This window comes from Nanorana parkeri, unplaced genomic scaffold (genome assembly GCF_000935625.1).
Source record: "Nanorana parkeri isolate BGI_ZX_2015 unplaced genomic scaffold, ASM93562v1 scaffold209, whole genome shotgun sequence".
Classification (NCBI taxonomy): Eukaryota; Metazoa; Chordata; class Amphibia; order Anura; family Dicroglossidae; genus Nanorana; species Nanorana parkeri.
The window spans coordinates 820,253-843,527 of NW_017306477.1; the positions used below are offsets into that span (position 1 = coordinate 820,253).

A 23,275-nucleotide genomic window follows, 5' to 3' on the forward strand; every position below is an offset into this window, starting at 1 on the left:
GACGGGAAGTTAAATTTCTTTGCAAAATAAATGCTTACAGTTGAGACCAAAGAGAGAAAATAGGCAGACAGCAGCTATTTAGACACAAAATCTTGCAGAATTAAATGTGTTGCTTTGCTCGCGAAACAGACCCAAGGGATCATGATAATACTCTATTTTGCAGCAAATTGGACATGAGTTATTATTCACCTGCTTTAATAAGTGTCCCCCTGTGTGTACTGTGTGAATAAGGATGACACTAGCTATAGTGTATGGATGAATTTAAGGTAGTCAGTATTCAAGTATGCTTTAAAGCATAGCTCCAGGCTGTTGTTAAAGGAGAACTATGGGGTTAGTGCTTTTCCCCATAATTCTCCGAAGGCTAACGGGAGGACACAAACTAGCGTCCTCCTGTCACCGAAAGTTCAGTATACCGCGAGCTGCAGGAAATGCAAGTGAGTGAGCCAAGCTGCTCAAGTGACACTATACTCAGGAGTTAAATCTTAAAAATACATTCAAGTACCTTAAAGGAGAACTATGGGGTTAAGGCTTTTCCCCATAGTTCTCCTTAGGGTAATGGGAGGACACAAACTAGCGTCCTCCCGTCACCCTAGGCTCAGTATACCGCAAGCTGTAGCTCGCGGTATACTGAGACGCCGCAGCTGAAACGGATCCCGACAATTATGTCTGGATCCGCCCAGCTGCGTGAGTGACAGCGGGCTCTGCCTATCTAGAAGCAGAGCCAGCTGTACCCGCCACCTCCCCCGTCCGTTCCGCCAGTCAGCGCTGGAGGATCGGACAGGGGAGGGGGGAGTCACTCACCGGCTCACCTGCGGGGATAGATCGAGAAGTGAGCGAGCGCCGGTATGTGTTCACTCACTTCCCGATCTACTGAGCCGACCTGTGACAGTTTCATTGTCACAGGTCGGCTCAGAGTATGAGGCTGAGTGCAGAGCACTCACCTCATAATTCTCCTTTAAATTTACGCATGCATGGGTTAAATACGCTAGAGCTGCAGCTAACGATTATTTTCAAAATCGATTAGTTAGCCGATTATTAAGTTCGATTAATCGGTTAATCGGATAAACAATAAAATAAATGTTAAAAAATGGCTCAGCGTTTGGATAGGGGGTAAAGAACAGGAACAAAATACCTTATTTCTATCACCTGCAGGCTTCCTTCCATGTAACCAGTCCCCCAAAGCCCCTATACTTTGCTGCCCGGCTGGTCCTAGCTCTTTTACGTCATCGTGCACAAAGCAGGACCAGCAGTCCAGCATTTTATGTGAAGAAGGTGAGGGCTCGTCCACACCCCGGTAGCGTAGGACTGCGTAGCAGAATTCCAGCTGCTGGAAAAGCGAAGAAAAATTTTAATATTTTGTGCTTTTTCCTTCCCTCTTAGCTAAATGAGCATATAACTTATGGGGCTCTGGGGGACCCCACTACATAAGAAAATTAAACAGCAGCCTGGAGTGACGCTCTAAAGGGTTTTACTTCACCGTTTACTTGTACAGTACATGGTCATATATAAAATTGAATAAAACAAAAAAGGAGGCACTACCAAAAGAAGAAGAGTCAAAATAAGTTTTTATTGCTGGCAATAAAAGAATCAAAGTGAAAATATGTTTCAAGAGCACACACAAACGTCCTTCATCTGGGCTTTGGGCGTAATTCAAAAGGGGAATCTCTTAGGAAATAGACTCAGGGAAAGTTACAATGATAGTAACCACAATACAAGGACATCCTGACTGCTGAAAGTGTCCTTCGTTTAGTGGCGCCTCTGTGTTTTTGTGTGTTTTTTGTGTGTGTTCTAATCACCTTCTCCAAGGCCCCCTCCTGCCCTCTGTAGATCCCTGTAGGTGGTAGTGTAGCCACTACCAAGCAATAAAGCCCCACAAAAGAAACCCATATTTCAGCACCTCTTAATCTTCTTTGCATTTATATATAAAATAAAAGGCAGATAATGAATTTAGAAATTAAATAGTATTGTTAGGCCTTAAATTGTTGCCGGATATAATGAGACCTACAAACTGGATCAGTGGAAATGAAGCGGTGTTGGATATCATTACTTCATAAGCGACATGGCTGTTCATATAACATTATATTGCAAGTGGCTTTACATGTATAAATGATTCAGTTATGGAGATTTGCTTTCAGCCAACAGTAAACTATTATCTGTATTAATCTAAGTCTAAAGCTATTGTTTTCAGGGTTTTATGATCCGTTAATAATGTAGGAAAGCTAAACAATGAAAAACAAATTACAAATTCTATAATTACAGGAAGTCTCAATGAACAGTATATTATACTCGGAAAAATGTGATATGGTTCATACACAGTGCTCATAAGCACTTATCAAATTCCCTTGATAGCTGACAATTCTACACTCCCTAGTGGCATAGCAAGCTACTGACAAAAGTGCACCATCTAGTGACATAGCAAAATATAAATATATTAAAGTAAAGCTGTGCTGAAAGGTCACTTAGCTGCCACCTTCCCCCCAGTTTCATATTCTTACATTCCCCTTGCTCCCCTACTGCAACGTTTACCTGCTGGGAGTGAAATGCTGGTTAAATTCTGGTAAGGGGAACATGTAACTCACTGCCCTTCTTCCTATGGTGCAGTTCTAGCTGCCTGAGCAACCAATTACCATTCACAAATTGTGCCGTCATGTAGGGGTCCTGTGCAAGTACCAACGAGAGCATGGACCTGACACAAGGCTTCTTTTTTTCCTCTCCGTTGAGGGAATAGAGCAGCAGGGGAGTAAAGGAGAAGGGGTTATCCAGTGAATTAGAAGTCTTTCGTTCCAAGATTGAAAAAAAAAAGGAGACGCGTACTAACTGAGAACTTGGTATGCCACCTAGCCAATTGTAGGGGCCTGAGAGGATCTCTTTAAGTACATAGCAGGGAAGCGGCTAATTGTGGACTCCACAAGCTTAGTTAGCTCATTAGGGGCAAAATGAAATTGAAGTAAAAAAAAACAGCATGAGGGGGTTTAAAGGGTATCTATAGTTAAAAGGTAAAAATAAATATGTGTTTTTGTATTGAATTTCCATAAGTTCTATCCCACACCTGATAACTGTATTGATCTAGAAGTTTGTAATGATCTAGAAGTTTGTAAACTTACTTATTGAAGGTGCCCATAAGATGTACTTCCTCAATGCACTGACATAATTTCACTCAGCCCTGTGAATATGAACTTCCTTGTGTTACAACTCACAGAGCCTGTCTTCTGAACTACAATTCAACGTCTGAACAATGTAACATCATCATTGCTTATTGAAAGCAATGCATTATGGGCTATATAGTCTTGAAAAATTGAGATTGCATAACATCAAACAGCGGGGAAAGAGATACAAAGCACACTGGGAATCCAGGAAGTTGATGAAAGTGATGGGCAGACGGATGGCAGCACTCACTACATAAAAGGGATTTTCTTCAAGTAAGCTTTGATTGCATTAGCAAAAACAACTCTAGTATGTATTCCTATTACAGTGCTGATTTTATAACAGGATAGTATATGCTGGGACTTTAGAACACCTTTAAATCTGAACTGCAGCAAAATAGTTTTAGTTTTGGTCCGGATAGAGAGTGAAAGTGTGAGAACCTTTGGCACTTTTTTTTTATCTGTGTCCCTATTTAAAAAAATTCTCCTCACTTCATATTTGACAGGAATGAAAACGGGAATTAAGGAGAGATCTCCTTAGGATCACAGATTGCAACACATTCTTCCAAGTAAAAGGGAAAAGGATATAATCTGTGTCTGGTTTTAATCGCTGCCTGTTACCCTCTTCCAGGGAGATTTCCTATGACTTCCTGTTATAGGTGTCAGAACAGAATTCTCCCCTTATTGGGAATATGGACAGCATTTATAATCTGACAGAGATTCAAAACCTTCTCCACTCTGTCGAAACAGTACAAGATGGTTTTGACTGTAAATGGGCTTTAGGGAAAAAAAAACTTATTTGTGTTGGCTTTGGATTACTAATGATCTAATAGCATTTCTTGCAACACATTATAATAAACGCATACCAATGCTGACAGACAAGCAAAAAAATGTATGAATTAAGTGAACTGTATTTTATCATTACATAATATGGTTTAATCAGTGGAGGACTTAAAAGCCAAAATGGCCAAAAAGAGTTAGATCAAACACGTTATAATTACTGTAATTGCTGGTAGATCAAACGTAATTACAGCTACTTTATGAAATAGAAATCATTGCTTTCTTTAGGCTGCTAAAATAAAAATTGTAAATGCAATTAGGGAGGAAAAACTAAAAGGCAGGGGTTTAAATCTGGATATCTTTTCTGTGTGTTCCTGGTTATATAATTAGTAATGCACCGATGCCGTTTTTTCAGTATCGAGTACAAGTACCGATACTAGTGCCGTGTGCCCCGATTATCAGGAAGTCGGGCGGCGGATCATGACCCGTCGCCCCGGCTTCCTGATTGCCTAGCTAATCAGGAAGTTGGGCGGGCATGTCATGACCCGTCTCCCGCCTTCCTGTTTGCCTAAGAAGCTGGCTTCACTTGTTGCTGGGCAGCGTGGCTTCCTGACCAATCCTCCTGGCTTTCTGATTGGTTAGGAAGCCAGGCTGCCTAGCAACAAGTGAAGCTGGCTTCCTAGCCAATCAGGGAGGCGGGTCATAAGGAAGTAGGCTCCATGCTCTCTCGGCACTGAAGGTCAGAGGGAGATGTGCGCTGACTGGAAATTGATGTATCTGAGCTGAGTATGGGAGCATTTGGGGGAGCATGAGTACTCGCCCAAATACTTGGTATTGGCACCGATACCGATACATAGTATTTGAGGTTGAATAAAGACATTAGTCCATCAAGTCCAACCTATTAGGATCTCATTCTAGGAGTACCCGTACCCCTGTATATTACGGTCCCTTAAGAAATCGTCCAAAAGTTTCTTGAACAATTCCACATTATTTGCTGAAATCACCGCCTGTGGCAGTGAGTTCCAGACCCTAACTGATCTTACTGTGAAGAACCCCCTTCGCCCCTTGTGCTGGAATTTTTTTTCCATCAATTTTAGGTGATGGCCTCTAGTTTTTGTAACGGAGTTAATTTTAAACAGTTTATCGCTAATGTTGCTACCACCATTAAACATTTTGTACATGGAAATCATATCCCCCCTTAATCTCCTCACCTCTAATGTGAACATGTTTAAATTTAGTAGCCTCGTCTCGTAGCTCTGGTCCTCCATACCCCTAATTAGTTTGGTTGCCCTTCGCTGGACTTTTTCCAACTCAAGGACATCTTTTCTTAGTACTGGTGACCAGAACTGGACCGCGTACTCCAGATGAGGTCGAACCAATGATCTATAAAGTGGCAAAATTATAGACTTGTCCCTGCAATACATCCCCTTTTTAATACTAGTATCGGTGCATCCCTAATTATGATACATGCTACCTTGTGCTATTTTCCTGGAAACCATCAGCTGTACTTTGCTTGCGTATCAGATGGGTTTTCTTACATTTCAAGGTGCAAAATTAGAGCATCTGAAGAACTAGCCCTGAATGTGTTTGGAATTATGCCTTTAAAATGGCTCTTCATATCAAGGGTATGGAACTAAGACTGCTTATAAAGACATATACTGTCACTACACTCTACCATTGATTTGAGGTCTCCAACCAAACTCCAAAGTGTGTATAATGATGTTTCATGTAAATCAGTCAGGCAACCGTTTAAAAGAATTTCACCCAAAATGGACATTTATTGTCAGGTTGGGGGCATGTGTATATTTATAGGCACATCCACAACCCTGGTGACTGCTCCCTTGATGAGCCTCACATGCATACAGGGCCAATTTAAACAGGAGCTAATTCACCTACCAGCATGGCTTTGGAGTGTGGGAGGAAACCTTTGCAAGCACAGGGAGAACATGGAAACTCCTGTGTCCTGGCCAAGATTTGAACCAGGGAGCCCAGTGTTGCACGGCAGAAGTGCTAGCCACTGTGCTGCCTGCTAAGCCCCTCTGATGCCTACACTAACTATTGTTTCCCATGAGGCAGGCCAGCACACACAGAGCTTTCCCTTTCTCCTTTATAGGCACAAACATGCAGGTTCACCTGATGTTTGCACAAATACATTTTGCTTGGGAATAGTGTTTGATGGCAGGGCATTGCATGCACAACTGGCCACCACTTACTGTTTTGGGCAGTGTTAGACTTGACCTCGCATATGATTTCAAACTATTATAATGAGAAGATATGGACTTAGTTGCCCTTTAAGAATACACTGTTTACGGCATGGTTTTATATATTAGATTCTCTGTGCTCAGGAGCTTTCCTTTAAAGGAGTTGCAAAGTCCCAGCATATACTATCCTGTTATAACATCAGCATTATAAGAGGAATACATTCTAGAGTTGTTTTTGATAATGCAATCAAAGCTTACTTGAAAAAAATCCCTTTTATGTAGCCAGCGCTGCCTTCTCTCTGCCCATCATTTGCAACACCTTCCTGGATTCCCAGGAAGATGTTCTTTGTGTCTTTTCCTGCTGCTTAATGTGATTCAATCTTGATTTATCAAGACTACGTAGCCCATAATGCATTACTTCCAGCAAGCATTGATAATGTAACATTGTTCAGACGTTGAGTAGTATAGAGGTTCTACTGTCTTCACTTTTACGGATGCACTCATTTCACGGTTTGGATACGAGGAGTGCATCACAGCCGTGTTTGGGGAAGCATTATTAGACCTTTCTTAGAAGGTCAATGGGGGGGGTACAAGAAATACTGCACTTGAAAAGCACATATTGGTTATTGTTGGATACTACAGATTTTGTTGAGCATAAAACGTATCTGCGGTGGATGAGAAATGATCATTGCTAATACAAAAACTTGAAAGTTCACTTTGGTCTGGAATGTACTGATTGCACTTTGCACATTATGCAAAGTGGATAACAACCTGGTTGCAATTGGTTACCATTAATCAAATGTTTTGGGTTGCACTACTAACTGAAAGTTAAAAAAATGTTTGATTGCACTATATACAAAGTTGTTAAAAATCTGGTTGCTATTGATTACCACTTACTGATAATTCACAATTTACTTGGATTGCAGTTTGCACATTGAGTGCTTTTTTGATATATTTATGTATTCATTTGTAGCTTATTGAGGATGTATTAAGGATATATCACCTGTTTTTTTAAACAGAATTGTTGTTTTTATTATCGATATGAGATTGTTTGCTGATTTTTACACACATTTTACACATATTTATTATTTGGTACTTGTAGCGCTGTGCATATTTATTGATTGTTCACCCCATGGTTTGCAAATTCTGATAATTTTCTCTAAAATGCAGTAGATTTATCTTTTGCAATGGTTTTTTTTTATACATAGAATGTTGCAATCAAGGATGTTGCGGCAGTCAGCTTATCCTAAAAAAGGATTGGGAAGCACAAATAAATGATTACGGTCCAGTTAATTAACCATGTGTCGTAGCTTTTTAATGGCCTAGCAAAGTGTGCCTCTTCCTTGAACAGTTAAAGCTGAACTCCAGGTATAACTTTTTATGCATCTTTACATTGGTCCAACTTGATGAGGGGCGGATTGTGACAACAAAACAAATGGCAAACGCACTCATCAATTTGTTACCAGCACTAAGCAAGGTGCACATGGAAGGGCTTTATACAGTAAAAGAGCAAAAGGTTTCCAGTTTTCCTCTGTTTTTAACCTTAGCGGTGAGACAAGTTTTTTTGCATGCTGGCTGGTGAGTGTGCTGGGAAACTTTTTGCTGTTTTACTGTATAAAACCCTTCCATGTACACCTTGCTTAGAGCTGGTAACCAGGGGCGTCCCAAGGCTGGGTGACACCCGGAGCGGTAACCGAGTGTCACCCCGCCGAGACGTCACTGCACATGCCCGTGACGTCACCACGCGCATGCGCGATGACGTCATCGCGCGGTAGTATTCTGATACCTGCCGGCGGCCATCTTGGTGATGGACACCGGCAGAGAGAGGAGGGGACAGTCACCCGGCGGGATAAGGTATGCCGCCGGGTCCCCTCCTCTCTCCTGATACTGTCGGGCGTTCGGTCCATGACCGAGCGCCCGACTTTTCAGAGGGGGGTGACACCAAAATGACTAAGTCATTTTGATGTCACCCCTCCAATGGTGGCACCCGGGTGCGGGCCGCACCCCCCGCACCCCCCTTGTGACGCCACTGCTGGTAACAAATTGATGAGTGCGTTTGCCATATGTTTTTCTTGACTGATTTGGTGCAGTGACGCAAGGGGGGTCTAAGCTGCCATTGTGATGTGCGGGGTCCCTTGTGCGTCACTTTACCTTTAAGGAGGTTGGGCTTCCTCCTGACAAAGCTGCACCCAATTTTATCTTTTGCTACATGTGATCCAAGATGGAGACTCTCATAGTTTAGAGTTAGGACCGCGCTATATAGAGGTGCCTTGGCGAGGCGGTGCATTTTTTTTGCATGCTGGCTGGTGAGTGTGCTGGGAAACTTTTTGCTGTTTTGTTGGATTGTGACAACACCCCCGCTTGTCCAATCAAAGAAGGCCTTGTATTCTTTGTTATCTGTTATCTCCCATGATGGACTACAAAATCACATTTAGTTTAATAATTTGTATTGAGATTGTAGTCCACCAAGGGAGTGAGTTTGGAGTGGTGGCTACTTTACAGCACACACAGGGACCATGGGAAAAAAGTAGGCACTGTCCAGAAGGAAGGACAGTGTCAGCACCAATTCAGAAATTATTTAAAAGATCTACAGCTGCGCAATGAGCAAAAAAAAGTTACATTTTTGTTAATTGGGTACTTAAATGCATTTTTAAGATTTAACTGCTGAGTTTAGTGTCACTTTAAACATACTAGACGTTCTCTGAATTACCATTGTGCCAAAGATCTCTGTCAAGCACTGTAGTAGTTCCGGCAACAACAGAGGTTTACAGAATTCCAAGTGACTGATCAGATATGACGAATGTACATTTACATTGGACAAGCTTTTAAAACACGATGGGGTCAGGCACTTTAGAAGCACAGGGGGGTCAGAAGCTTTGAAAGTACAGTGAGGTCAGAAGCTTTGGAAGAACAGGGGGATCAGAAGTTTTAAAAGCACAGTGGGGTCAGAAGCTTTGGAAGTACAGTGGGGTAAGAAGCTTTGAAAGCATGGTGGGATCAGAAGCTTTGAAAGCACATTTAGGTCAAATGCTTTGGAAGCACAGCAGGGCCAGAAGCTTTGGAACTACAGTGGGGTCAGAAGCTTTGGAAGTACAGTGGGGTAAGGAGCTTTGGAAGTACAGTGGTTTCACAAGATTTGGAAGAACTGTGGGATCAGAAGTTTTAAAAGCATGGTGGGGTCAGAAGCTTTGGAAGCATGGTGGGGGTCATAAGCTTTGGAAGTACAGTGGGGTCAGAAGCTTTGGAAGTACAGTAGGGTCAGAAGCTTTGGAAGTACAGTGGAGTCAGAAGCTTCGGAAGTACAGTGGTTTCAGAAACTTTGGAAGCACGGTGGGGTCAGACGCTTTGGAAGCACAGTGGGGTCAGACACTTTGGAAGCACGGTGGGGTCAGAAGCTTTGGAAGTAGAGTGGGGTCAGAAGCTTTGGATGCACAGTGGGGTCAGAAGCTTTGGATGCACAGTGGGGTCAGGAGCTTTGGATGCACAGTGGGGTCAGACACTTTGGAAGCACAGTGGGGCCAGAAGCTTTGGAAGAACAGTGGGGTCAGAAGCTTTGGAAGGACAGTGGGGTCAGACACTTTGGAAGCACAGTGGGGTCAGAAGCTTTGGAAGCACAGTGGGGTCAGATGCTTTGGAAGCACAGTGGGGTCAGACGCTTTGGAAGCACAGTGGGGTCAGACACTTTGGAAGCACAGTGGGGTCAGAAGCTTTGGAAGCACAGTGGGGTCAGAAGCTTTGGAAGCACAGTGGGGCCAGAAGCTTTGGAAGCACAGTGGGGTCAGAAGCTTTGGAAGCACAGTGTGTTCAGACACTTTGGAAGCACAGTGGTGTCAGAAGGTTTGGAAGGACAGTGGGGTCAGACACTTTGGAAGCACAGTGGGATCAGAAGCTTTGAAAGCACATTTGGGTCAGAAGCTTTGGAAGCACAGTGGGATCAGAAGCTTTGGAAGCATGGTGGTGCATAATAACACTCTGTCATAGAGCTGTACATTGTGGCACTGAATAAACTTCATATACATCAAACAAGTTTGCTGGTCATTCAATTCAATTTAACTTGGCAATCTGGAATGTAAAATATGAATAATTTCAGTAATGTGGTGATGTTAGCACACCAAAGATGGCTGTATGTTACATTGTCTCACTCCGCATTTTCAAAGCTCTATATCCATAAATTAGTATACATAATATACATAATTACAATATGACACCATCTTTCTACAGACCTCTGCATTTCCTTAATTGCGTTGTATGACTTATGTTAACAGTCTTTTTATATTTGCAAGAATTAAATGCCATCATGTTGTTACAGTAGGGTGACCAGATTTTTTAAATTAAATCCGGGGACATTTTAAAAAAAATGGCAAATGGTATAAAAAACGAGTTTAGCATATTTTCCTCAAATTATATATGCAGTGTATTTGGTATGTGTGGTATATGGAGTGACTGCATGATATATACAGGTGAAACTCGAATAATTAGAATATCGTTCAAAAGTAATTGCAGTAATTGCTGCAAAAGGGGCCCAAACCAAGTACTGAGTACATATGCATGCTTGTACTTTTCAGAGGTCCGATATTGTTCTATGTACAATCCTTGTTTTATTGATTGCATGTAATAATCTACTTTTTTGAGGTTGTGGATTTGGGGTTCTTGGGGTTTTCATGAGCTGTAAGCCATAATCATCACAATTATGACAAATCACGGCTTGAATTATCTTGCTTTGCATGTAATGAGTCTCTCTCATATATTAGTTTCACCTTTTAAGATGCATTAGTGAAAAAAAATGAGCTTTGCACGATATTCTAATTATTCGAGTTTCACCTGTATATATAACTTATTACTCACATTTCGTCTTGAGCTCACACAAGCTGACGTGCTGGAGTGAAAATGACATGACACACTGCACGCAAAGGCAGCACGCCACTGCTCCACGCTGCTTCGCGTGCAGTTCGTCACATCCTTTAGACTGCCAAAGATTTTTGGACAGTGTTAAAATCTCTACATGTTATTAATAAAACAATATTCCGCGCTCAGGGTTCCTATAACTAAGTGGAGATATTAAGCTGCTATGCTCCGAGCGTATTCACTCTTCAATGATATGTAAACTTTCATGCACAGCACTAAATATTCCCAAAAAAATATTATATATGTGCAAATTCAGGTGAAAAAGTAAATATACAGTAAAAGACGTTTTGGTGCCTTCTATAAGCACCAAAACGATCCCAATAGTTATAATGATATGCAAAACAATATTAAAAATAAATACATTTTTTTCATCAATGTGTTGCTCTAATCAGTAAAATTTATGAAAAGATGCGTGAGCTCTTAAAGTGCATCAAATGTGACCAATATTATTCCAATTAATATAGAACATCCGTGCAATATATAAAAAGCTTCACAGCTTGTTCACAGTGCGTTCCAGAGTGGTAGCTGCTGAAACGCACTGTAATTGCATACTAAACTCCCTCCTTCCTTCTGGGGCGGGAGGGTGCGTGGCGGTGCATTGAAGTCAATGGCACCGCAGCCACTTCCCCCACCCACAGAGCGATAGGACGCAAGGCAAAACATTACCTACGTTCCGTTCCACTGCGAACGCAAAAAAATGCTGCATGCTCTACTTTTTGCGTTCGCGGTGGACCATAACGCAGGCAATATTTTGCCACGCGCTCTAATCGCACTGCGGGCGGGGCTGCGGTGCCATTGACTTATAATGGTGTGCTGCCTTGTATGTGCGCAGTAATTATGTAACTACCAAAGAAGGCTTTCAGTTGTTGCTGGTAAAATTATCATTTTCAATTGCTTTACATAATTACTTGTGATTGCACAAACATTCGGATTCTTTGTGGCCATAAATATATCCTCATCTCCTGTATACTGCCAAACAAACTGGCTCTGACTGTGTGTTTCTGATCCTACTGAGTACTATTATGCATGCCCTCACTGCATATCTGCTCTGACCACATCTCTCCTGTGACTGCATGTATCTGCTCTCAACATACATGTCTGCTCTGACCACTTCTGTTTTTTTTTATGGCAGTAGGGATGAAGAGGGTATATGGTAGTTAGTTTGTGGAGGTAGGTAGGCAACTTTCTTGTCCTAGGCCCTTTTGGAGGGTCTGTATCAAAATGTGAGGGAATGTTGGAGGATAAAACGGTACTCCAATGTAGAGTTGTTTTTAGTTTTTTTTCTTACAATGTTTTTTTTATATTGTTTTTCACAAATAAAATGCATGTCAAACAGTGGAGAAGAGTTTATCTGCCAACCTTCCTTCACACTTTTCTGCTTTGACTGGTGATTAGAGCTGCAGCTAACGATTATTTTCAAAATCGATTAGTTAGCCGATTATTAAGTTCGATTAATCGGTTAATCGGATAGAAAATAAAATACATTTTTAAAAATGGCTCCGGTACAATAATCGATTATAATCGATTATGTCGATTAGTTGTTGCAGCCCTACTGGTGATGACTGATTTTAATGCGTGCGCCTGCTCTCACTGCTTTTATCTGCTCTCATTGGGTATATTTTATCTAACTTCGCATGTTTTGACTGCAGTGTCTCATTGTGTGGGTATGTGCTCTAAACACATGTGTCTGCTCTCATTATGTGGGTATGTGCTCTAAACACGTGTGTCTGCTCTCATTGTGTGGATATGTGCTATGAAAGCATGTGTCTGCTCTCATTGTGTGGGTATGTGCTATGGATGCATGTGTCTGCTCTCATTGTGTGGGTATGTGCTCTGAACACGTGTCTGTTCTCACTGCATATGTCTTTTCAGACTGTGTGCGTAGTGGCAGACCTAAGGAACAAAGGGCCCTGGTGCAAGATTTTTTCTCAGGGCCCCCCCTTCCTGTTACCAAAGGGGGTGCCTGAACTGGATCTCACTGGCCCCCTAACCCCTCCCAGCTCTCTCTGCACTAAAGGAGCTTACACTCTAATGCCCCCCCACAGTCACACACTATTATTTTACATTCATATAGCTCTGACGTATACCGCAGTACTTTAGAGAGGACACTGAACCAGTCACAGCAGTCTCTGTACAGAGAAGCTTACACTCTAATGCAGAATGCCATCATCTGTAGAGGACTACAAATCCCTGCAATACATTATAAATCAATGCAGAATAATAGTATATGAATTTGGTACATACTCTGTGCTGCCACTTTACTCTGGAATTCTGGCCTGATGTCTTGTGCAGAGGGTCTCAGGAGGGGTGCTGAGGGTCTCAGGATGGGGAGATGTGCGGGCGGCAAACGCGCTGTAAGCAGGTGCCTGGTGGTTCCACAGAAGGCTGCTGTGCAGGACCTAACACACCTGAATCAATTTTAAAAATTTAATTTCCAAGCTGCAGAGGTCAGTTGTAAGGCAGAGTGCAGAGGTCAGGGTGTGACGCAGAGGTCAGGGCGTGATACAGAGCGCAGAGGTCAGGGTGTGATACAGAGCGCAGAGGTCAGGGTGTGACGTAGAGCGCAGAGGTTAGTTTTAAGGAAGAGCGCAGAGGTCAGGGTGTGAAGCAGAGCGCAGAGGTCAGGGTGTGACGCAGAGGTCAGGGTGTGACGCACAGTGCAGAGGTCAGGGTGTGACGCAGAGGTCAGGGTGTGACGCAGAAGTCAGGGTGTGACACAGAGGTTAGGGTGTGGCATAGAGCACAGAGGTTAAGGGGGGTGCGTAGAGCGCAGAGGTTAGGGTGTGACGCAGAGCTCAGAGGTCAGGGTGTGACGCAGAGCGCAGAGGTCAGGGTGTGACGCAGAGGTCAGGGTGTGGCGCAGAGGTCAGGGTGTGGCGCAGAGGTCTGGGTGTGATGCAGTGCGCAGAGGTCAGGGTGGGACGCAGAGGTCAGCAGATGTGACGCAGAGGTCAGCAGATGTGATGCAGAGTGAATAAAAACATACAGTGCCCACAGATGGAACCAATCAGCTTCTTTTGGGAGCAGTTGTCCATGGAACCAATCAGCTTCTATCGGGAGCAGTTGGCCATGGAACCAATTAGCTTCTATCCGGAGCAGTTGGCCATGGAACCAATCAGCTTCTATCTTTCATTTTCAAAGCTTAGATTCTGCCTGCTCCAGTTTTGATAAATTCCCACCAATGTACTTACTTACAACCAATCACTGCCATTAACACTTAGCATGCCATCAGCGTAGCCTTATATGATTTAGTGTGGTAAATATTATGTTGTGGTAGGTTCAGACTCCTCTTCATCCAAACAAACATTTCAGAGTGAAAGTAACCATTAAACAAAATGTGAATTAACCATAAGCTTTGTATGGATGGGTCTTTGAGGTCCTGTTGTAGTCTAAATCAGATGCTCTGTATGAATAATATTGCTTTTTTTTATATCCAACCTCTGAATGTGCTAAAACTGATGTTTTTTTTACAGGTTGGAGAACTTGTCCTTCTGGTGTGCTCGGCTTTAACAGCAGAATTCAAGGATGTTGTCTGTGAACTCAGATGGCAAGGTTTTGGTCCGAAGATGTTTCCTAACGCTCAGGCCCTTCCGGTAGGAAACTTGATTTTATCATTCCAACTGCTTTTGTTAATCTAGTCATAACAATTAAGTATTTTGGGTCAGATCCTCTTTAAAAAAACTGCAGTTATCCTAGAGGTACAAAACATTCTGTGTTAGCATCTGAACATACTCAGGTAACCCACACACTAGTTTGGACACTTGGTGAAAGTGCTGGAGGTTGGGAGCTCATTCTTCATCTTACTACTGGGCAGTATGGATTCATCATCATAGTGAATGGCCAGTAGAAACAAGCAGTAAGGGAGTTTTGTAACAAGCTTGTTACAGTAGCTTTGATTTTGGGGTTAACCTGGCACTGGAGGGTTCACGTAAAGGTATATACATTGTGCTACAACAACTTAGTCATTGCCTTAAAGGGTATATCCAACCAAAAATCTAAATTTTCCTGTGCTCATTACTAGGGATGCACCGATACCAATACTAGTATCGGTATCAAGTATTTGGCCGAGTACTTGTCCAAATGCTCCGATGCCTAGCACTATACTTGCGCTTCCGGTATCAGGAAGCCAGGCAGCGAGTCATTACACGTTGCCTGGCTTCCTGATTGGCTCGAAGCCGGCTCCATGCTCCCTCGTCACTTGTGGTCAATCAGGAAGCCGGACGGCTGCTTATTACACGCCCCCTGGCTTTCTGATTGGCCAGAAAGCCAGCTTCATGCTACCTCGTCACCTAGTGACGAGGGAGCATAGAGCTGGCTTCCCGGCCAATCAGACACGATGCCCGACTTCCTGATTGGCCAGAAAGCCAGCTCCATGCTTTCTCGTCACCTGGTGATGAAGAGGCATGGAGATGGCTTCCCAGCTAATCAGGAAGCCACGTGGCGAGGTTTGGCTTTACTTCTCTTGTAATATTTGCGTGTCACTCTTCTTCTCCTATACGCTTTAAAATTATTTCAATCCTACTTGTATTCCACTAGGGAGTGCATATACGAAGTTACATTTTCCAAAATGTATTAGCAAATGAGATTGTCATGGCAAATACAATTTTTTAATTTTTTTATATTTTTTGTTATTGCAAAAGTCATTTTTTATTTGAAAGAATTCCCAATCTGTTTTATCTAAGCCTTACAGTGCATTTTCACTTTTGCAGTCAAAATCAAGAAAAGCCACACTATATGTTTCTTCTGTTCCAATTCACGCAACATATTTAAACAATAACTTTAAAAAAATACTGTTTGCCTTTTAAATGTGTCTTTGTAGCCTTTGAAAGCTTCTCCCTCAGGTTCAGTAACCGCAAACTCTGACTGTCCCTAATAGAAGGACCAGGGACAGACTGAGCTTCCTCTCATTAACATACAATGCTTCTAGATATTTAACACCTAGTTACATCATACAGTGTTCAAATCTAGCTTCCAACCGATAATAAGATCTGCCAGCACAGTACAGACATATTCATTATGTTAACAATGATTTCCCTACCTCCCTTGCATTTCAGATTGAAATTCGGTACAGAGATCAACTTTTCTTTCAGAATTGAGCAAGTTTTGTGCAATCCACATTTTTTTTTTAAATTTATGTTTAAGTTATGCTATGTGAATAAGAAACATGTAACAAATATAACATACTGTACTAGGTGTTATGCCAATTTGGCTGCAAACGTAGAAATACACTTTAAATAATATTTGAATGTATGGGTATTTCTCTGCTTTGCTTGTTACAGTTGGTAACATATTAAATGTTATAGTTTTAGGCAACAATCAATTAACAAGTTCTATTTGTGTAACTCTATATATAAAAACTTTGAAAACAGTGTGTAGTAATACAGTCCTTAGCAAAAGCATAAGCCTGTGTTTTTAATCACTGTGCTTTGCTCCATGGACTGTTGAGCATGCCAACTGGAGGAGAAATGACAGACTGTTACTGAAAGTGATGAAATATATGTCACTTCCTGTTTCAGGTACTGGAAAAAATTGTGGCAAAAAAAATCAGATCTCCTTCGAGTGTCTAATTTTCAAAAACAGGTCATTTAAGGGATTTTCATACTGCCCTGACATTTTTATTTGTCATGTTTTATGACAGAAAGTAAGGGAAGCAGGTTCTTTTTTCACATTTTATTTCCTTCATGAAAAGCAGTTATTAAATACCACCAAAAGAAAGCTCTAGCTGTTTCAAAAATTGATATAAAATGAATTTGGTTACAGTATTGTGTGATGGAGTACTGTATTTCTCAGTCAAACTTTCACAGCACTGAAAACTGGCCTTGTAATGAAGGAGGCATAACACGCCACTATTGAAGTTGTTGAAGTACAGAAACATTGACACATGCATTAAAGGCCACTTGGTTCAGATTAAAGTTGAAATGAACACAGTAGCTTGGTGTCACAGCCCTGAAGTGATGTTGACCCTGAAAAATTGTATGGCCTCAATCCTGAAGTAATATAGTGCTATGACCCTGAAGTACTGTAGTGCTATTAAAATTAAGTACTGCATTGTCTCAGTAATGTAGTGCCTCAACCCTCAAGTACCGTAGTTCCACAACCCTAAAATAATGTAGTGCCTCATTCCTGTAGCAATGCAGTCCTTTAGTTCTAAAGCAGTGCAGTGCCTCATTCCTGAAGTAGTATGTAGCACTACACCCATGCAGTAATGTATTGCCTCATCCCTGATGTAGTGTTGTACCACAGCCCTAAAGAAGCATAGTTCTGCGAACCTGAAATAATTTTGTGCTGCAGCCCTGAAGTAGTGTAGTCCACAGCTCTGAAGTGGTGTAATGACACAGACTGGAAAATATAGTAGTGTAGCCCTGGGGTATTGCCATGCCACAGCCTTGAAATGGTGTAATGCCACAGCTCAGGAGAAATATAGTACTGCAGCCCTGAAGTACTATCATGCCACAACCCTCAAGTGGTATGTAGTGCCTCCACCATGATGTCATGTATGCATCATCCCTGAAGGAGTAACTAGTACCACAGCCCTGATGTAGTGTAGTGCCACAGCCCTGGACTTTTGTATCACATCAAAAGTAATGTATTACCAAAGACTTGACGTAATGTGGAACCTTATATGCAATGTGATACCAAATTTGTGAATTACTGTGATATGTTTAATTAATGTGATACCACATCCCTGGAGTATTGTAGCACATCAAAAGTAGTGTTTTCCCAAAGGCTTGAAGGAGTTTGAAACCTTGAATGTAGTGGGGCACCAAAGCCCTGAAATATTGTTGCACATCAAAAATGAGTGTAGTACCACAGGCTTAAAGTAGTGTGGAACCTTGGATGTAGTGTGGTACCACAACCCTGACGTATTTCAGCTCATCAAAAGTAGTGTAGTACCACAGGCTTGAAGTAGTGTGGAACCTTGGATGTAGTGTAGTACCACAGCCCTGAAGTATTTCAGCTCATCAAAAGTAGTGTAGTAGCACAGGCTTGAAACAGCGTGGAAACTTGAATGTAGTGTGGTACTAAAGCCTTGAAGTGTTGTAGCACATAAAAGTAGTGTATTCACACAGGCTTGAAGTAGTTTGGAACCTTGAATGTAGTGTGGTTCCAAAGCCCTGAAGTATGTAGCACATCAAAAGTAGTGTATTCACGCAGGCTTCAAGTAGTTTGGAACCTTGAATGTAGTGTGGTTCCAAAGCCCTGAAGTATGTAGCACATCAAAAGTAGTGTATTCACACAGGCTTTAAATACTGTGGAACCTTGGATGTAGTGTGGTAGCACAGCCCTGAAGTATTGTAGCACATCAAAAGTAGTGTAGTACCACAGGCTTTAAATAGTGGGGAACCTTGGATGTAGTGTGATACCACAGCCCTGGAGTATTGTAGCACATCAAAAGTAGTGAAGTACCACAGGCTTGAAGTAGTGTGGAGCCTTGGATGTAGTGTGATACCACAACCCTGAAGTATTGTAGAACCTCAGAAATGGTAAGGTACAACAGTCGTGAAGTAGCATAGTACCACATCCCTGAAGTAGTATTGGGGAACTGACTTCCGACACTTTGCACATATCTGCTTTGGCAGGTGCCCTTGCAGTAGAAGTATGAATCATGAGACTGCAAGGATGTGTCATCCCTGCAAGAGAAAAGTCAGGTGCATGCACATATTACATTTGCACATGAGGAATCCTTTTTTTCTGTAGTCTACTTGTGCCAGCGTGCAGTCCTTTTTCTGTTCTTTTATCTCCATGTATGCCCCAGTGTGGCCAGATTTGTTTGACAAGCATTTCACAATTAAAGATCCCAGAATATATTCTCTGCTCTGCAATCTGACTAGACGTTTAATAAATAGCTGAATGCAGACACTTTTATCCTCCTAATTTTCTCATTATACGTCCAGAATACATCAAGCGTATGGCTAATCAATTTTCACTTTCTATTTCTACCATTAAGGTGCATAGTTGCAGTTGTATAGTATTTATTGGCAATGTGAGAAAAGCAGTTGATACGGCTCACTGCAGATGTTAGTCAGCGTACCTCATTAACTGTAATGTCTTATTATTAGAAACTTAAAGGATCAGTAAACCTTAAATGCAACATTGTGTTGAAATAGTGTATATCAGTCATGAATATGTGCGCATAATCCCCCCATATCTTTACAACCAACAAGCTGTTTGGTATTTTGTTTACGCTTGCTATGAAGCTAAGTGGAGCCTAATGTTCTATGTCAGCAACCCTCCTACCGTACTGTACTAAAGTCGGCCTGCATTGTTCTCCAGCGGGACTCTGTAGACAAGAAGGCAGTGGTATGAAAAATGCAACCCTGCTTATCATAATGCATTTCTACACTTTCCATAATCACACCACTGTTAGAATTTGGCCATTTGTAGAGGTCCATTACCTTTCTGCTATGGTGTGTAACAGAACCTTCTGCCTAAGTCATATGCGGACATTTCGAACAAGGCAAGTCCCCTCAACACATTGGTTCCGTAAAGTGGGCCTCATGTTACAATATCATTGTGGATTTAAAAGCGGCCAGATTTATATGTCCTGCCCCACCTGTCAACTGTTTTATGCCATACCCTCTCCTACCCCAGGCAACTGATTAACATCACTCTGACAATATTTGTTATCATAGCCATTAAAGGCTTGCTGAAGCTGGGGATAGGAAGGCTGAAGGAGACCAGTCTGCATCAATATACCTACTTACGACAAGTAGAAGAGTAGGGCAAACTGTCACACAACTGTATGAGCAGTTCTTTTGTAGGTGTTTGGAACCAGAGTAGGGGAATTGTAAGACCACAATACATTATTCAACCAATAAAAAAGCAATCTATACTGCGACATCTATAATGAGGATCCTAGTGGAGTCATTGTCAGGCTGGGCGGCAGTCTATAACCTTTTAATATACATGGGAAATTGTTACTGACAGTCAAGAAAATGATGTATTGCTGGGTCCCTCTGTGGTCTTTATTTGCTATGCAGAAATCCGGCCCTTATATAAAGTAATTACCTAAACACTGCGTATCCAATCAGTTACCTAGATAAGTTTGTGTCCAATCATGCAGGCCCTTGTTTTATATAGGTGGTAAATCTTAAAGGCTTGGATACTCTTGATGTTCGTTGCTTCTGGCATATACAGGTGACGCAGTTTGGAAGGACTTCAATAGCAAGTTATATAACCAGATTGTATGAAGTAATGCACAGCTTTCAACTGTCCATCACTGGAGGCACTCTTTCTTTTTTAGAATCATTTTCCTCCTAAATTGTTCCTTTTTTTTTGGTCTGATGTATAGAGCTCTATAAAATGTACTACTTACCTACCAAACATTCTATACTGCATTAATTCATTCACCCAACCAATAAAGTCAGAAAATGTAACAGTGAAAAAAAACAATCCTTTTCTGCATAATAATAATTCTTCATGGTCCACGTTACTGTCAATTCTTCGTGGTCCACATTACAGTAAATTCTTCATGGTCCACATTACTGTCAATTCTTTGTGTTCTGCATTACTGTAAATTCTTCATGGTCCACATTACTGTAAATTCTTCATGGTCCACATTACTGTCAATTCTTTGTGTTCTGCATTACTGTCAATTCTTCATGGTCCACATTACTGTAAATTCTTCATGGTCCACATTAATGTAAATTCTTCATGGTCCACGTTACAGTCAATTCTTCATGGTCCACATAACTGTGGGTGTAGCATAGGGCTAAAAGGTATCTTTCCTCATCTCATCTCATCTCATATCCTTATTTCTGTGTTTAATAAATGTGATTAGACTTTCTTCTAAATGAAAAATGTACTAGGTAGATACAGATTCTTGTATGGTGCATCATGTAATATGTTTCTGTTGGTAAATGTCTTATTATTAGTATTTTTTTGTACTCTTTAGGATTTTCGTGCTGGGGATTGGATTTTTCACCCTGTGCTTCTTGATGACCTCGCTGGGCGGCCAGTTTTCAGCCAAACGACTGGCAGACTCTCCATTTACCATCCGGACTGAAGGTTGGTGTTTTATATTGGCATATGACATATATATCACCTCCAGAGATATCCGTGACTTTTATGGAAGAGAACACATAGATAGAAAATAAGGTACATGTTATGTAGCAAGAATATTAAACGTGCCAATGCACATATACTGTACATAAAATGCAATTCATATGGCAGGGGACACGTTATGAAAGTTCAGATTTTGGATCCAACAAGAATGTATTTATGTCAAGTTTTGTAGATAAAGTAATCATATTGTGCAAATATTGTCTTTCTTTTAGATTAATACGTTTTTAAGATGCTGCTTTATATCTCATATATATCTACATATATGAGATATATATCTCTACATATAGATATATATCTATAAATATAGATATATACACTGAGTGGCCAGATTATTATGACAAGTTGCATCATGCAGATAACAGAGTGAGAATTTGGCGGGAAGAGCATGGAAGCATGCACCCCACATGCATGAGTACAACCCTTCAAGCTGGTGGGGGCAGTGTTATGGTTTGGGGCATGTTTTCCTGGCATGATTTGGGCCCTTTAATTCGTGTGGAACAACGTCTGAATAGCACAACATACCAAAGTATCGTTGCTGATCAAGTTCATCCTAAAGTTCATCCTATCATGTTGATGGCGTATCCTAATGGAGATGGCTTCTTCCAACAAGATAATGCGCAATGCCACATTGTTCGTATTGTGCAGGAGTGGTTTCAAGAACATGAGGGAGACTTTACCTTGTTTAGGTGGCCCCCCCAATCACCAGATCTCAATCCAATTGAGCATTTGTGGGACGAAGTTGAAAGAGCCATCAGGCAGCTGGTTCCACAACCATCAAATCTCACAGAACTGGACAGTACTACAGTATTGGCATGGTATCAGATTCCTTGCATCATCTTTCAACATCCCGTGGAGTCAATGCCAAGAAGAATCGTCGCAGTATTGAAGGCAAAAGGTGGCCCAACGAAGTACTGATGGGGTGGTCATAATAATCTGGCCACTCAGTGTATCTATATATTATATAATCTATCCCAAAATCGTAAGTAACAGACGGGAGTTAGAAGCATTGATCGAGGAATCCCCGTTGTTTCTTTTGTATTCTGAGAGTGGCCGCCAGTCTCTGTCAGAACAAACCCGAACAGTGCCAGTAGCTCATTGGCGGCCCGCTCTGTTTGTTCAAAGGTTTCTCGATTGGCTCCTTTGGTCAGCTGATCGAGGGAATCCCATCCGAAAGGGTACCAACAGCGGCACCCACTGTGCAAATTTTAGCCGGTTCCTAAAGCAGCGGCTGAAATTCGAATATTGTATTGCCAGCTTTACTTACACTCCACTCATGCTGACACCGGGCTACCTGCCACTGTGTCAACCAACACAGAAGCTCCATGGTGCAGCATGGAGGTCAGTCTCAGGATCCGAGTTAGAGTGTTTACTGTACTACCAAAGTTTGATTCTGATAATGTCACTACAACACTACTGTATGCATTGGATTGCGGTTCACTCTGTAATTAATGAGGGCGAGCATGTAGGACACAGTTTGGGTACCAAGGCAGTAGAGCGTGTACAGATTATACTAATATTACAGATTTTATGCACAGAAAATATATAGTCAGAGTTAACGTGAGAAATATAGGTAGGATAGATTACATAGAAAACAGCAAGCAAGATCACACACATGCACAATAGTGACGGGTCTGTACTGTCACTACTGCACATGTGCAGGATCTCACCACCATATTGTGATGTCAGAAATACGGTGTCAAGCGTAAGGACTTGCACGGTAGTGGAAGCACAGACCAGTCACTTCTGCGCTTGTGCTCGCTGCCACATTTCTTACATCACATTATGGTGGCAATATACTGTGCGGTAACAGAAATGGTGGCAGGAAGCAAGAGAGACATGGAGATAGAGTAAAATTGAAGAAGCAGATGTACAGCAAAGGAGAAGACAGTAGTAGAGAGAGGGAAGGGTAGGAAGAGTAGAGAAAAAGAGACTGGAGTACAGATAGAGGAAGGCAGTTAAAGAGATAGAGGATAGCATACAGAGAAAGACAGAGGCAAACGTATTGAGAGGGAAGCAGGATTAGAGAGAAAGAGGAAGGAAGTAGTACTGAGAGAGAGGCAGCAAGTAGTCATAGTAAGGAATATTGTTTACATTCTATGTTAAACGCATGCACAGTGGAAGTGGGGGCACACGCAGTAACAGAATCACACCAGCAATATGGCAGCGGTTTCCCATGCATGC

The 23,275-nt window shown here is 41.8% G+C and overlaps 1 protein-coding gene and 1 long non-coding RNA gene across 2 annotated transcripts in view; one reads left to right on the forward strand and one right to left on the reverse strand.

Moving 5' to 3' along the window:
• LOC108786413 overlaps nt 1-14,536 on the reverse strand; it is a 51,713-nt gene extending 37,177 nt beyond the window's left edge. Inside the window, exons 1-2 of the long non-coding RNA XR_001941203.1 lie at nt 14,501-14,536; nt 11,241-11,244 (exon numbers count right to left, since the gene is read on the reverse strand). This is a non-coding gene — a long non-coding RNA (uncharacterized LOC108786413). The remainder of the gene's footprint in view (nt 1-11,240; nt 11,245-14,500) is intronic.
• MGAT5B (mannosyl (alpha-1,6-)-glycoprotein beta-1,6-N-acetyl-glucosaminyltransferase, isozyme B) overlaps nt 14,503-23,275 on the forward strand; it is a 74,112-nt gene continuing 65,339 nt past the window's right edge. Inside the window, exons 1-2 of the mRNA XM_018555702.1 lie at nt 14,503-14,622; nt 20,925-21,037. Coding sequence (XP_018411204.1) covers nt 14,555-14,622; nt 20,925-21,037 — 181 coding nt within the window. The 5' untranslated portion in view covers nt 14,503-14,554. The remainder of the gene's footprint in view (nt 14,623-20,924; nt 21,038-23,275) is intronic.